The following is a 15090-nucleotide window of genomic DNA, read 5'->3' on the forward strand; positions in this document are numbered from 1 at the left end:
TCCTTCAGATATACAGGGCCGAGGCCTTTGAGGGCTTTAAAGGTCAGCACCAACACTTTGAATTGTGCTTGGAAATGTACTGTGAGTCAATGCAGGTCTCTCAGGATCGGTGTTATGTGGTCTTGGCGGCTGCTCCCAGTCAGCAGTCTAGGTGCCACATTCTGGATAAACTGCAGTTTCTGAGTCACCTTCAAAGGTAGCCCCACATAGAGTGCATTGCAGTAGTCCAAGCGGGAGATAACCAGAGCATGCACCATTCTGGCAAGACTGTCTGCGGGCAGGGAGGGTTTCAGCCTGCGTACCAGGTGAAGCTGGTAGACAGCTACCCTGGACACAGAATTGACCTGCGCCTCCATGGACAGCTCTCAGCCACGGAGAGCTGTCCATGAATTTGTCCAATCTTCTTTTTAAACCGTCCAAGTAGGCGGCCAAAAGCTTATTGCGGAAGTGAGTTCCATTGTTTAACTATGTGCTTATGACGCCTGCAGGAGTGCAAAGGTCAAAGGAAGCTCCCTCATCAGTGGTATAGTCCAGGGTCACTAGAAGTTGAAGATCCCTTACTATTTCTGCAGCTGGGTCTCAGTCTCCAGCATCCTAGAGCCGCCTGACCAGCATGAAAGGGGAGCTTTCTGTCCATTGTACGCTCCAAAACTAAGCATGCAGGAATACTGAAAATGCAAGGTGCTCCAAATCATTTGCTTATGTATGTGCACAGAACACAGTATGATCTAGCAGAAAGGCAACAGCTGGAGATTTGCACCGATTGTTGCAATACATCCACAATTACAAATCATTGTGTTCCAGTTACAGAAAGGTAGCCGTGTTGGTCTGACATAAATCGGACATCAAGAATCACAAGACAGAGAAACCAGTAGGAGAACACTTCAATCTCCCAGGACATTCTATACAAGATCTCAAAGTAGCTGTTTTACTACAAAGGAATTTCAGAAATAGACTGGAAAGAGAAGCTGCTGAATTGCAACTCATTACCAAACTTAAAACCATGGAGAGACCTGGTCTGAACAAAGACATTGGATTCTTATCTCATTATACATGACAAAGCCATTTTTCACCTTCTCACCCCTTGCTTTTTCCTGTAAGACCTATTGCAGTTGTTAAGAGTCGTCAACAGGCTCATCACAGCTATCTGCCAATCACCCATTCCCACCACCCTTCTGAGTAATACCCCTCCCCACTTTCTCACTATATAGAGGGATCTGGCAACTTCTGTTTCAGTGTATCTGAAGAAGTGTGCATGCACACGAAAGCTCATACCAAAAACTAACTTAGTTGGTCTTTAAGGTGCTACTGGAAGGAAAAAAATTTTTTTGTTTTAAATCATTGTGTAATTGTGCAATTTTAGAAGGGGTCATAGCTGTGACTATCACTTCGCTTCTGATTTTGCCACTACGCTACCGTTCCTTGTTACCACTGGGTCAGACTATATGCCCACGATGCAGCCTTGTCTTGCCTGACGCCGGCTCTCCAGGGTCTCAGCCAGAGACCCCTGTTCCCCTTCCCCCACTCCTTGAACCTTTTCACTGGAGATGGTGCAAAGTGAACCAGGTGCCTTCCTGCAGGTGTTCTGCCACCGAGCGAAGGTTCCCTCCCTGAAGAAACCACAGCTCAGCGAACTGGTACAATGGTACCTCGGGTTAAGTACTTAATTCATTCTGGAGGTCCGTTCTTAACCTGAAACTGTTCTTAACCTGAAGCAGCACTTTAGCTAATGGGGCCTCCTGCTGCGCCGCCGGTGCACGATTTCTGTTCTCATCCTGAAGCAAAGCTCTTAACCTGAAGCACTATTTCTGGGTTAGCGGAGTCTGTAACCTGAAGCGTATGTAACCTGAAGCATATGTAACCCGAGGTACCACTGTATATCCTATTGCAAGGATGTCCAATCAATAGATCCCTTGCTGATCCTGGTAGAGCGCAGGATCCTTATCGCGTCCAAAACATTAGGGGGGGTGGAGCTAAAAATGGCCCAGCTGCGTCCTAAAGGAGATTAGGAAGGGCGGCCAGAATCATGCACCCGGCAGCCTTTCTCAACCTGTGGGTCCCCAGATGTTGTTGAACTACAACTCCTGTTATGTACTGAGTTGAATAGGATCCAAAAGGCAGCAGTCTGATTGGTCCTAGAACAATAGGATCCAAAAGGCAGCAGTCTGATTGGTCCTAGAACAATAGGATTCAGAATGCAGCAGTCTGATTGGTCCTAGAACAATGCAGCAGTATGATTGGTTGGCAGGAACTACCAAATCATGCTCCAGATAGAAGTGAATCCACAACCTGATTGGCTTACAGTAGAATTCCGGAATTAGCCAATCATGTGCAGCCCATTGTGTAAATAATGTATATAAAGCAGATACTTTGAGGGGACATTCATTCATTCCTCCTCAACACTATGAGCTGAATAAAGAGCATGAAATCACTTTGCGACTCTGAGTATATTTCAACTCCCATCACCCCTCGCTAGCAAGGCCAGAGCTCAGGGATGATGGGAGTTGTAGTTCAGCAACATCTGGGGACCCACAGGTTGAGAACCGCTGTAACCCACTGGCACCTCCATTTGAACTGCATGCATGGCTGTCTCTCAGGCGCTGGTCTCAGTCAGCAGGATCTCTGCTTGGTGCAATTTAAGTCCAGTGCAGTTTAAATCTGCGCCCAAGAAAAGTTCCGATTTCAAAAACCAAGCATAAGTTTCTAGTCCTCGCACAAAAGAGCTGCATAGAATCTTCGAAGGGAGGGGGAGGAGCCGAAGCGGAAACCCCAAGGGGGCGGGACCAGGAACGTCCCCCGCCTCTCCTCGGCCCTTTTCTCCGCGACGCATGCGCATCACGCACCTCTAGCCTGCGGCGCTCTCTCCGGGGCGCCTCGGCGGAAGCGGAAGCAGGAGGCTGCCCGGCCGGAAGTGTCTTCTGTTCCTGCTACTTCCGCTTCCTGTGCTGAGGCCGCGGTCCTTTCCCTTCCTTTTCCGCCGCCGGCGCCTCCTTCTCCGCTCCCGGTTCCGCGTGCCATGGCGCTCTTCGAGCAGATGCGGGCGAACGTGGGGAAGCTGCTGAAGGGCATCGACAGGTGCTGACCCGGAGGGGGGCGCTGATTGACAGGGGGTGGGGTGGGAGGGACCTGGTCGCGGTTACCAAGGCAACCACCACCACCCTCCTTCGGGGGCGACTCCAGAAACCAAGCGACGCGGGTTGGGGGCTTCCCTTGTTTCCTTGAGGGGTACTCTGCACGTGCTCAGAGGCACGCCGCCTTTCCCGCCTGCGTTACGTCATTTATAGCCGTTGTTGTTGTTTAGTCGTGTCCAACTCTCCGTGTCCCCCTGGACCAGAGCACGCCAGGCACTCCTGTCTTCCACTGCCTCCCGCAGTTTGGTCAGACTCATGCTGGTAGCTTCGAGAACACTGTCCAGCCATCTCGTCCTCTGTCATCCCCTTCTCCTTGTGCCCTCCATCTTTCCCAGCATCAGGGTCTTTTCCAGGGAGTCTTCTCTTCTCATGAGGTGGCCAAAGTCTTGGAGCCTCAGCTTCAGGATCTGTCCTTCCAGTGAGCACTCAGGGCTGATTTCCTTCAGAATGGATCGGTTTGATCTTCTTGCAGTCCATGGGACTCTCAAGAGTCTCCTCCAGCACCAGAATTCAAAAGCATCCATTCTTTGTCGATCAGCCTTCTTTATGGTCCAGCTCTCACTTCCATACATCACTACTGGGAAAACCAGAACTTTAACTATACAGAGTTTTACTAGCCGCTTTTGTCACCCAAACTGTCCCCGAGCGACTTTGTCTTGAGATGTACACCTAGGCAATGTGTTGAAACTATAGCGATACCCCGGGTTAAGAACTTACCGTAATTCGTTCCGGAGGTCCGTTCTTAGCCTGAAGCACCACTTTAGCTAATGCGGCCTCCTGGTGCCGCTGCACCGCCGCAGCATGATTTCTGTTTTCATCCTGAAGCAGTTCTTAACCCGAGGTACTATTTCTGGTCTGTAACCTGAAGCATCTGTAACCTGAGGTACCACTGTATTGGGTTCTTCAAGGAAACTTTGCATAGGACTGTGGTTATGCCATTCTGAATAAATTGAGTATTCCGCTATGCATGGCGGCTCTTCCATGTCTATGAATATATATAAAATAATACACAACACAATCTTTGGATTCTTCATGGGGGCCTGGCTGTGGGGGCTTTAACACTTCATCATTTACCCTCCTTGGTGCTTTGCTGTAGTATCCTGAAAAGGATCGTTTGCAGGTAACCCCATGGTTGTCATGGAGGCCTGGAAGTCCTCCCAACAGGGTAGCCTTGGCCAGGATATTAAACTGCTCATTACCACCAGCTTGGGAGACTCCAATACAGTGGTACCTCTGGTTAAGAACTGAATTCGTACTGAAGGTCCATTCTTAACCTGAGGTACCACTTTAGCTAATGGGGCCTCCTGCTGCGGCCGACCCACCGGAACACAATTTCTGTTCTCATCCTGAAGCAAAGTTCTTACTATTTCTGGGTTAGCGGAGTCTGTAACCTGAAGCGTATGTAACCCGAGGTACCACCGTATAGGAAAATTGTTGGGAGCCTTCCTTTGTTTCCCCCGCTTCCTGGAGCTATGATCCCGAGAGTTCCCCTGTGAAGGAGCCATCGGCTGTCAAACCACTCTGGGAATTGTAGTTCTGTGAAATGGTGGGAGGAGGTTTCCCAGCAACTCTTGGTGCCCTGAACAAACCACAGCTCCCAGGATTGTTTTGGGGGGCGGGCTAAGCCACAACTGCTAAATGTAGCACCACGGTGCTGACTGCGTATGGTGTGGATGCGGCCTTAGCGTTCCTCACCCCAACCTGTTCTGCGTTTCAGGTACAACCCGGAGAATCTGGCCACGCTAGAGCGCTACGTGGAGACACAAGCCAAGGAGAATGCCTACGACCTGGAGGCCAACCTGGCTGTGCTCAAACTGTGAGTGGCTCCTTGCTTGCCCTTTTTTTGCAGGGGGCGGGGCTGAGTCCGCTATTGAAAACAGTTCCAAGAAGTGAGGGCAAACTAGGTGTGCTTGGGAGCCAGTGCCCAGTTTGACCTAGGCCCTGATTTGGTGAAGAGCCTTGGGGCTAAATCTGTAAATGGGTTTGTGAACCAAGTGCCTCTCAAGGTTGGTGCAAGTTTTTGGAGGACAGTGAAGCACTTGGACCTATAGGGTTGCATTCGACTACTTTTAATAATAATAATAATTTTTATTTATACCCCGCCCTCCCCAGCCAAGGCCGGGCTCAGGGTGGCTAACAAGCAATGGTAAAAATGAGTTGAATGAATGCAACATAAAAACAAACTTAAAATACAACATTAAAATATTGAAACATTAAAATATTAAAATGCAGCCTCATCACAGGAGGAGAAAGGAAAAAGAAAGGGGGGAGGGAATCAAATTGGCTCCAAGCCAAAGGCCAGGCGGAACAACTCTGTCTTACAGGCCCTGCGGAAAAAAATCAGATCCTGCAGGGCCCTGGTCTCATAAGGCAGAGCGTTCCACCAGGCTGGAGCCAGTGTTGAAAAGGCCCTGGCTCTGGTTGAAGCTAATCTAACTTCCTTAGGGCCCGGGACCACTAGGGTGTTGCTATTTATGGACCTTAAGGCTCTCCATGGGGTATACTGGGAGAGGCGGTCCTGTAGGTACGAGGGTCCTAGGCACACTGGGTAGACCTAATTCAGTCTTGACCATTAATTTCTAGTACCGCTGCATACATGCTGATCTCCTTTCTGTCTGAGGTCCCAATATATTCTTTCTTTTTATCTCATATCCAGGTATCAGTTTAACCCTGCCTTCTTCCAAACCACAGTCACTGCCCAGATCCTCCTGAAAGCTCTGACCAACCTGCCCCACACAGATTTCACACTCTGCAAGTGCATGATTGACCAGGCTCATGTATCCTTTATCCGGGGGACAGGGAGTGCTGCACAGGAGCAAAGATTTGAGCAATGAACCAAGAGGTCCATTCCATTCCAACTCACAGATGCCTTGCTCCTCCACTTGCAACATGGGGACAACACTATTGTTCTTTTCTTAACAAAGTTGTTGAGTTCCTGGGAGAATGTGTGTGAAGTGCAATGAGTGTTCTAAAATTGATAAGAAAATGTGAAATATTACCATCCTAAGGCAGTAAACCTTCAGTTTTTTGGACCTCAGTGCCACCCGTAGCCCCAAGTTGCATTGCAACCGCTGCCAGCTAGGCTAAAGTTGTGTTTCCTTCCCACTGAAATTGTCAGGACATAAAAGATACTTCATCTCACCCAGTATATGTCAGTTGCAAGAGCCATGCTGGTCCATTTCGTTTTTTAAAATCCAAAAAAAGGGATGTGGGCGGCGCTGTGGGTTAATCCACAGAGCCTAGGACTTGCTGATCAGAAGGTTGGCGGTTCAAATCCCTGCAATGGGGTGAGCTCCCATTGCTCAGTCCCTGCTCCTGCCAACCTAGCAGCTTGAAAGCACATCAGAGTGCAAGTAGATAAATAGGTACCACTCTGGCGGGAAGGTAAACGGCGTTTCCGTGCACTGCTCTGGTTCGCCAGAAGCGGTTTAGTCATGCTGGCCACATGACCCGGAAGCTGTACGCCAGCTCCCTCGGCCACTAAAGTGAGCTGAGCGCCACAACCCCAGAGTCGGTCACGACTGGACCTAATGGTCAGGGGTTCCTTTACCTTTACCTAAGATGCCACAAAGAAGTGAGCAAGTTTTCAGGTTCCCTGAAGCTCTTCTAGGGAATGAGCGTTAAGTGAGAAAAAATGGAAAGAAGGACCAGGGATGGGGGGGGGGGGGAGGAGATGTTTCCCTGATGTCTGCACTTCATATGGAGGTATCACAAAAACAAAATAGGAGCCTGCTGGTGGCCCATCTAGTCCAGCATCCTGTTCTCACAGATTCCTGTGGGAAACCTTCAAGGAGGACTGGCGCGCAAAAGTCCTCCTGCAGTTTCCAGCAAGTGGCACGATGTATAATGCATAATGTGCAGAATGGAGGTGTTATGATTGTGCTGGCTGCATAAAAATATACTGGGTTTCACCAAAGAATACTGGGGAGAGAGTCTGCAACTGCTCTCCCTTTTAAAAAAGCAAACGGTTATAGTAATAAACGGCTAGTAATAATAATAGTAATAATTATAATAATTTTATTTATACCCCGCCCTCCCCAGCCAAGACTGGGCTCAGGGCGGCTAACACCAAATATAAAAACAATTGATTGAAATACAGCCTAAAAAACAAGATTAAAATACTTCATAAAAACATTAAAATGCAGCCTCATTTCAATGGAAACTCAAATCAAAAACATTTTTGGGGATGAAAACGTCAAGTCTTCACCAAGGCTAACTATCCAGACTGGTCCTACATGGGCCAGAAAAAAGCCAGGGAAGGCCCCAAATAGGAGTTCCAACACAGAAGGAGTGGGAGGGGTGAACTAATCTGTGGAATTACCGTCCACGTGATGACCCTGCAGCAGTATTTAAGAAAGGATGCTGTTCTGCTTATGTTAATGGATAACAGTGTCTTTCCTTGTAGCTGCATAAAGACCTCTGTTCTGACTATACAGTGGGCTGTTAATATTTCCTAGCCTGCCCCATCCCTAGGATTTGGGGCAAGAAACCTCACACCTTCCCCCCTGTGCCATTTGCCGCCTTAATGCCATTTCTCCCAGCAAGAGGAGAGACCCATCCGTCAGATCTTATACCTGGGTGAGCTGCTAGAGACCTGCCACTTCCAGGCTTTCTGGGTAAGCCAAGCTCATCTCTTACTCAACAAATCTTTTGTGATTTGCAATATATATATATATATTGCCAGGTTGAAACTTCTCTTGTCTTCGCTTTTCTTTTCTTTGTTTCAAAAACAATCAGAACAATCAGGACATGTCGACAGGACCATAGAGGCAAAACACCTTAAGTGGGTGGTGATCTTCAGGGTCACATTGAGGGTGTTTGTGTTGGCTGCCAGAGTTGGTTGATTCTTTAACGGATCTTGAGGGTGTGTAGCATGTACCGTATTTTTCGCTCTATAGGACGCACCAGACCATAGGAGGGGGAGAACAGGAAAATAATAATTCTCCCCCTCTCTGCTCAGCGCCCCTTCAGCGAAGCGGCAGGAGAGACGGAGCCCCTTCTATTTCTCCTCCCGCTTGGCTGAAGGGGTGCTGCGCAGCTCTCCTTCTCTGCTGAAGCCAGGAGAGTCTTGCTCTCCCGGCTTCAGCAAAAGGAACCCGAAGCCTTCGGAGCACAGCGCGAGGTCCTGCTGCGCTCCAAAGGCTTCAGGCGGCTATCCCTGAATCCTGGAGAGCGAGAGGGGTCGGTGCGCACCGACCCCTCGTGCTCTCCAGGCTTCAGCGAAAGCAATGCAAAGCCTCCGGAGCGTGGAGGGAGCGCTCCCTCTGCGCTTTGGAGGCTTCGCGTTGCTATCGCTGAAGCCAAGGAGCCTGCATTCACTCCGTAGGACGCACACACATTTCCCCTTAATTTTTGGAGGGGAAAAAGTGCATCCTATAGAGCGAAAAATACGGTGCTTTAAGCTATGATTCTGTCGTTTGGAGTGAGTGGATGGAACGAGTTAGATACTCTCCAGGGCAAGAGCCTTCCCTAGTATAGATCTGGGCCCCTGTCCGGTGAGAGATGGAAGAGGAGTATTAGATGGTCCAGTGAGGCTCAGGCACCTGTGTACACTTGGCAGTGACCCTTTGCATATGGGTTGTAATACAGGTGAATTTGAGTGGTTTATGAGTGGCTGATCAAGGTAATGCTTGCGCCTAGGGAATAGTTATAGTGATTGTGTGAAGTGGATGGTGAGTGAGAATGGATGAATAAGTGCATGCATGTTGTGTTGTTTGAAATATTCTATTATCAATTACCCCGCCTCTTTGATTTTATTTCCTTTGTATAAAATTTATGGATATAGATACTGTTTGTGCATTTGTTGTGCAAATCATTTGAAGTGTTTTTCCTTTAACTTATCCTGTATGTAAACAGCTGTGAGATCTTTTAGATAGGAATTGAAATTAAAAAGAAAAGAAACATAAGTATATTCATTAGTATTGCAGAGCATACACAGAGCTTTTTTAAGTGTGCTGCATTTGATATGTGTACTGATGTGGCTGCCTTAAATTTTTTATTTCTGATGTTCTGCAATTCCTTTTTTTCTTTGCAACTCTTCAAATGTACTTTTGTGATGTTTGGGTGTATTTTTAGCTTCATTAAACTTCAAAAGCAAGTTTAGCTTCTCCTTGCTAATATCGGGGTGGGATGTCAGGGCGTATGGCTCAGCTGCTTTGATTCAAAGCGACATCTTTGTGTGTTTCCTTCCTAGCAAGCCTTAGATGAGAACATGGATCTCCTGGATGGGATCACTGGCTTTGAGGACTCTGTTAGGAAATGTAAGTGTGCTTCTCTCTGCTCCTGCACTCCCTTGCCCCTTCAGATGCTAAAATCCAGTCTACTATATTTCTTTTAGGACTGTGTTCAATGTTGCACCTCTGCCTCCTGCACACCCTCAAAATTGGAGTTGGGGGTCGCCCCAGAGCAGATTCTGGGGGAAGGGAAGAGTGGAGAAGGAAGACCTGTTATGCCAGCAGGATTCTGCCATTGCAGCACTGAATATAGTCCTTAACGATACATAACTCCTTTTGGTTAAACAGAAACGTTGTTGGTTGTGTGGAAAATCTGCACTTCAAAGAAATGATGCCAGATTGATTAAAGGAGCTGAGCACTCTTTTCTGAGCTCCATGTGTGTTTATGTGCTCTCCTCAGCCTCCTTAAGAGGAGCGGTCATTACAAGGCTATCGTTTTACCAATGGTACAGTGGTACCTCGGGTTAAGAACTTAATTCATTCCGGAGGTCTGTTCTTAACCTGAAACTGTTCTTAACCTGAGGTACCACTTTAGCTAATGGGGCCTGCCGCTGCGCAGCGTGTTTCTCCATTGCGTTCTGAGTTTGAGCGTCTTCAAAGCCCACAACACCTTTGGTAAAGGCTGTTCTCCAACTGGAGTGCTTGCAGGCTAGTGTTTCCCAATTGTCGGTGTTTACGCTACATTTTTTTTAGATTTGCCTTGAGAGAGTCTTTAAACCTCTTTTGTCGACCACCAGCATTACGCTTTTCATTTCTAAGTTCGGAATAGAGTACAGTGGTACCTCGGGTTAAGAACTTAATTCGTTCCGGAGGTCTTTTCTTAACCTGAAACCGTTCTTAACCTGAGGTACCACTTTAGCTAATGGGGCCTCCTGCTGCCACCGCCACACGATTTCTGTTCTCATCCTGAAGCAAAGTTCTTAACCCAAGGTACTATTTCTGGGTTAGTGGAGTCTGTAACCTGAAGCGTCTGTAACCTGAAGCGTATTTAACCAGAGGTGCCACTGTACTTTCTGTCCTTCCACAGCCCCTTCCCAGAGCCAATTTCCCCCCTAACGTAAAGCACAGGGGTGCAGCTTGATATTTAGTTCCTTGGTTAAAGGAAACCTTGGCTAGCATTAACCATGGTTTCCCTTAACTGAGGAATGGCAACCTGTGTTCATTCAGAACCCATGTGGAACCACAATTCTAAGCCTCTTGTCCTGTCTCTCTGCAGTTATCTGTCACGTGGTGGGGATCACGTACCAGCACATTGACCGCTGGCTCCTGGCTAAGATGCTGGGCGACCTCACAGGTGAGTAACTGTTAGGGTGTGTATCCTGCACACATTCTCAGAAGCTCAGGAACATATAACATCAGCCATGCGCACATATCACAGTGAGCCATCAACCAGGGTTTGCCATGTACAAGTGACTTGTGTGTCCTTTGCTCTTCCTCACTTAATAATAATAATAATAATAATAATATTTATTATTTATACCCTGCCCATCTGGCTGGGTTTCTCCAGCCACTCTAGGTGGCTTCCAACTGAATATTAAAAACAATACAGCATCAGACATTAAAAACTGCCCTGCCTTCAGTTGTCTTTTAAAAGTAAAACAGTTGTTTATTGCCTTGACATCTGATGGGAGGGCATTCCACAGGGCAGGCGCCACTACCAAGAAGGCCCTCTGTCTGATTCCCTGTAACCTCACTTCTCACAGCGAGGGAACCACCAGAAGGCCCTCAGCGCTGGACCTCAGTGTCCGGGCAGAATCGTGGGGATGGAGACACTCCTTCAGGTATACAGGACCGAGGCCGTTTAGGGCTTTAAAGGTCAGCACCAACACTTTGAATTGTGCTCGTAAACGTACTGGGAGCCAATACAGGTCTTTCAGGTCCCGGTGTTATACGGTCCCGGCGGCCACTCCCAGTCAGCAGTCTAGCTGCCCCATTCTGGATTAATTGCATTTTCCGGGTCGCCTTCAAAGGCAGCCCCACGCAGAGCGCATTGCAGTAGTCCAAGCGGGAGATAACTAGAGCATGCACCACTCTGGCGAGATAGTCTGTGGGCAGGTAGGGTCTCAGCCTGCGTACCAGATGGAGCTGGTAGACAGCTGCCCTGGATATAGAATTGACCTGTGCCTCCATGGACAGCTCATAGCCAGTGATGACAAACTACAGTGATTGCAGTCGTTAAGAGTCGTCAACAGGCTCATCACAGCTATCTGCCAATCACCCATTCCCACCACCCTTCTGAGTAATACCCCTCCCCACCTTCTCACTATATAGAAGGATCTGGCAACTTCTGTTTCAGTGTATCTGAAGAAGTGTGCATGCACACGAAAGCTCATACCAAGAACTAACTTAGTTGGTCTTTAAGGTGCTACTGGAAGGAAAAAAATTTTTTTGTTTAAACTACAGTGATGATTAGCTTGCCAAACAAACAATGGTCCTTGTTTTGGGTGTAATGGTGAGCCAGGGTACATGGTTTATTCTAGCTGTACACTAGCTGGGAGGAGCAAAGCAGACAAGATTTGCTTTTGTGCAGCAAGACATGATTTGCAGGGATGTGTGAAGGTGGCCAGGGTCTTGCTATCCCCTTTTTTGATGACTAGCAGATGTTGTAGATATGTGGCCTTGGTTTCAGCCATGAACTGGCTCTGCTTTGTTGAGTTTGGGAACTGGCCTCTGTGTTTAGTGATAGTTTTGTTGCATCAGTAGCGGTCCTCTGACCATCCCTGTCCGTGAAGAGTTTCTTGTGGTCCGAGATGAGCCAGGAAAAATAATTCAGTTTCTTTAGAAATCTTCCTCCTATACATTTACCTCTTTTTAAATCCAGGAACTAGAGGAAAAAAAATATACGTGGCAGAGAGGGAACACTGGCTTTTGGGGTGGAGGTAGGTGCAGTGGTACTTTGGGTTACGTACGCTTCAGGATACAGATTCCACTAACCCATAAATAGTACCTCGGATTAAGAACTTTGCTTCAGGATGAGAACAGAAATTGTGCTTCGGCGGCTGCAGGAGGCCCCATTAGCTAAAGTGGTGTTTCAGGTTAAGAACGAACCACCTGAAGTACTTAACCCAAGGTGCCACTGTAAAAAGAAATGGCTTCCTGGGAAGCCTTCTGTGCACAGGTGAAATTTATTACAGTCAGAGACCAGCTTGAGAAACACAAATGGAACTACAATCCCAATAGCAAAACAAACATTTAAAACAATATACAACAATGGATTTTAAGTTTAAAAGTTTGAGAACCATATAAACACATAAAAACTTTAAAATGGACTACCTTAGAGAAATGACCCAAAGTCACCCGTGGATCTGGGTTTGGGAATTTTCTTAACAAGCTAGATTGAATCGCCTACAGATCTGACCTTCTGTGTATGTTCTTCAGTGGAGAGGTAGGATTCTGTCCCCTTTGCATCAACTGAGGCCAAGTGAAACCTTGGAAGCTGTTTTTGATTTTGCTATGCGATATCGCCTTAAGGTTGGGAGTGGGGTTTCCTGATGGTGGCACCTGCATTGGCATTTTGATTTCTCCCCCAGGCTTTTTAATTTTATCTGTTTTCTCTCCTTCATGGTTCTGGGCTGTTATTTAGAATTCTGCTGCTTTTAGCATTTAGTGTTAAGTCATTTCTGCTCCCTCACTGGGATTTGTTTGAGGTGCAGGATGAAACTTTTTTTTTATAGCATGCCCATCCTCTATCCAGCCCCTTGACGCTTCTCTTGTTTATTGCAGACAACCAGCTGAAGTCTTGGATGAGCAAATACGGCTGGACAGAGACGGAGCCTGGGACGATCTTCATCTGCAACCAGGAGGAGAGCATCAAGCCCAAGAACATTGTGGAGAAGATAGACTTTGACAGTGAGCATCTTCTCAGCTTCTCTAACCAGTGCTGCCCTTGTCCTCCTGTTTCCTGAAGCATCTCCTAAGCTAGATGGGGGCTGTGTTGCAAGCAGGGCTGGTGAGCTCTCTGCAATTTGCTAGCATGAAGCAAAGCTAAGTTCAGTGGCCTGTCGATAAACGGAACAGGTTTGCCTACTCATCTTACTAATGACTTATGGCATGAAAGATCCTGCTCCCAATCACTGCTGGCATTGCCCCCCATATTCAGGCACATATTTATATTCGAGGTGGGGGACCTTTTCCAGCTTGAGAGTCAGTCCCCTCGTGGGTCATCTCCCAGGGTCTACATATGAGTGGAAGGTGTGTCCAGTCACACACACTCCATCCTCTTGTCTGGATAAGCAAGAGGTATTGTCCCAGTGCAAAGACAGAACCCAGCCATGAAAAATCACCAGAGGACGACGACACAGCACAGGGCCAGTGGGGGATGTGGCTGGACAGAGTCTTAAGGGCCAGGGAAAGAGTTTACCAATGCCTATGTGATAGCTAGGGGTGGCAAAAAATATACCATATTTTTCACTCCATAAGACACACCTGGCCATAAGACGCACCTAGTTTTTAGAGGGGGAATGCAAGGGAAAAAATATTATTTAACAGGAGCGCTGAGCAGAGCCTGTATGCATCCCAGGCTCTGCTCAGCGCTCCCTTTCACAAGCCGTGTGGAGCGTGTGTGCGGCACTTGCGGGCTTTCCCCCATCACTGACGGGTTGCCCTTCTCCCTCCTCGGGGAAAAGCCCCCAAGAGTCGCACACATGCTCCACGCGGCTCTTTAAAGGGAGCGCGGCTCTTGGGGGCTTTTACGGGAAATGGGGGAAGGGACAGAGCCGCGCGCTCTGTCCCTTCCTCCACCTCCCAGAAAAGCCAGCTGTTCAATTTCTGTCTTTGTGCAGAATTACAGTGTCTGTACAGCCTATGCAAGTATCCCATTTAAGTGTGTGAACCTTCTTCTTTACAATATTCCTTGGGGGGCATCCATATGCCTGTGGTTGACAAATCAGTGTACTGTACCCCCTGCTGTAGAAGGGAGAACTCGGTTGTAGATCATTGCTTTGCATTAAGAAAACCCCAAGTTTACTTCTCAGTGAAGCCATTTCTGGTTGGACAGTCCTAGCCTTGATGGCTCGCTGGTCCGACTTGCTCAAAGGCATTTCCACCTTTTAAGTCTCCCTCTTTCTGCTTCTCTTTCAGGTGTCTCCAGCATCATGGCTTCTTCACAGTGAAGGAGGCCTCTTCCAGCAGCTCTCCTGTTTCCTGTTGCGTATTTAATTTTAACAAAGACCGTTGTAAAAAAGACCGTGGCCAATAAATGATTCTGTCCAACATCTGCCTCTTGTTTTGATGCAGCCTCTACATCAGTCTCTGGGGGCTGAAAGGGGAGCAGCAAAAGCACTGCCCCCATGGAAAGATCTGAAGGACTTGGTGCGTTCCTGGACTGGGCTGTTTGCTAAAGGTGTCAAATATAATAATAATAATAATAATAATAATAATAATAATAATAATAATTTATTATTTATACCCCGCCCATCTGGCTGGGCCTCCCCAGCCACTCTGGGCGGCTTCCATAAAAACCAAAAATACAGTAAAATATCACACGTTAAAAACTTCCCTGAACAGGGCTGCCTTTAGATGTCTTCTGAATGTCAGGTAGTTGTTTATCTCTTTGACATCTGCTGGAAGGGCGTTCCACAGGGCGGGCGCCACTACCGAGAAGGCCCTCTGCCTGGTTCCCTGCAGCTTTGCTTCTCGCAATGAGGGAACCGCCAGAAGGCCCTCGGCGCTGGACCTCAGCGTCCGGGCAGAATGATGGGGGTGGAGACGCTCCTTCAGGTATACTG

General features: G+C 47.8%; 1 protein-coding gene across 1 annotated transcript; it reads left to right on the top strand.

Moving 5' to 3' along the window:
* The first annotated feature begins 2940 nt into the window (after positions 1-2940).
* Positions 2941-14575, top strand: EIF3K (eukaryotic translation initiation factor 3 subunit K). Its single transcript, XM_053401863.1, has 8 exons — positions 2941-3075; positions 4849-4947; positions 5788-5908; positions 7673-7747; positions 9325-9391; positions 10581-10658; positions 13088-13213; positions 14444-14575. The coding sequence occupies exons 1-8, from the start codon at positions 3017-3019 to the stop codon at positions 14473-14475; spliced, it is 657 nt and encodes a 218-aa protein (XP_053257838.1). The 5' UTR covers positions 2941-3016; the 3' UTR covers positions 14476-14575.
* Positions 14576-15090: the final 515 nt, after the last annotated feature.

This window comes from Podarcis raffonei, chromosome 8, assembly GCF_027172205.1.
Source record: "Podarcis raffonei isolate rPodRaf1 chromosome 8, rPodRaf1.pri, whole genome shotgun sequence".
NCBI lineage: Eukaryota > Metazoa > Chordata > Lepidosauria > Squamata > Lacertidae > Podarcis > Podarcis raffonei.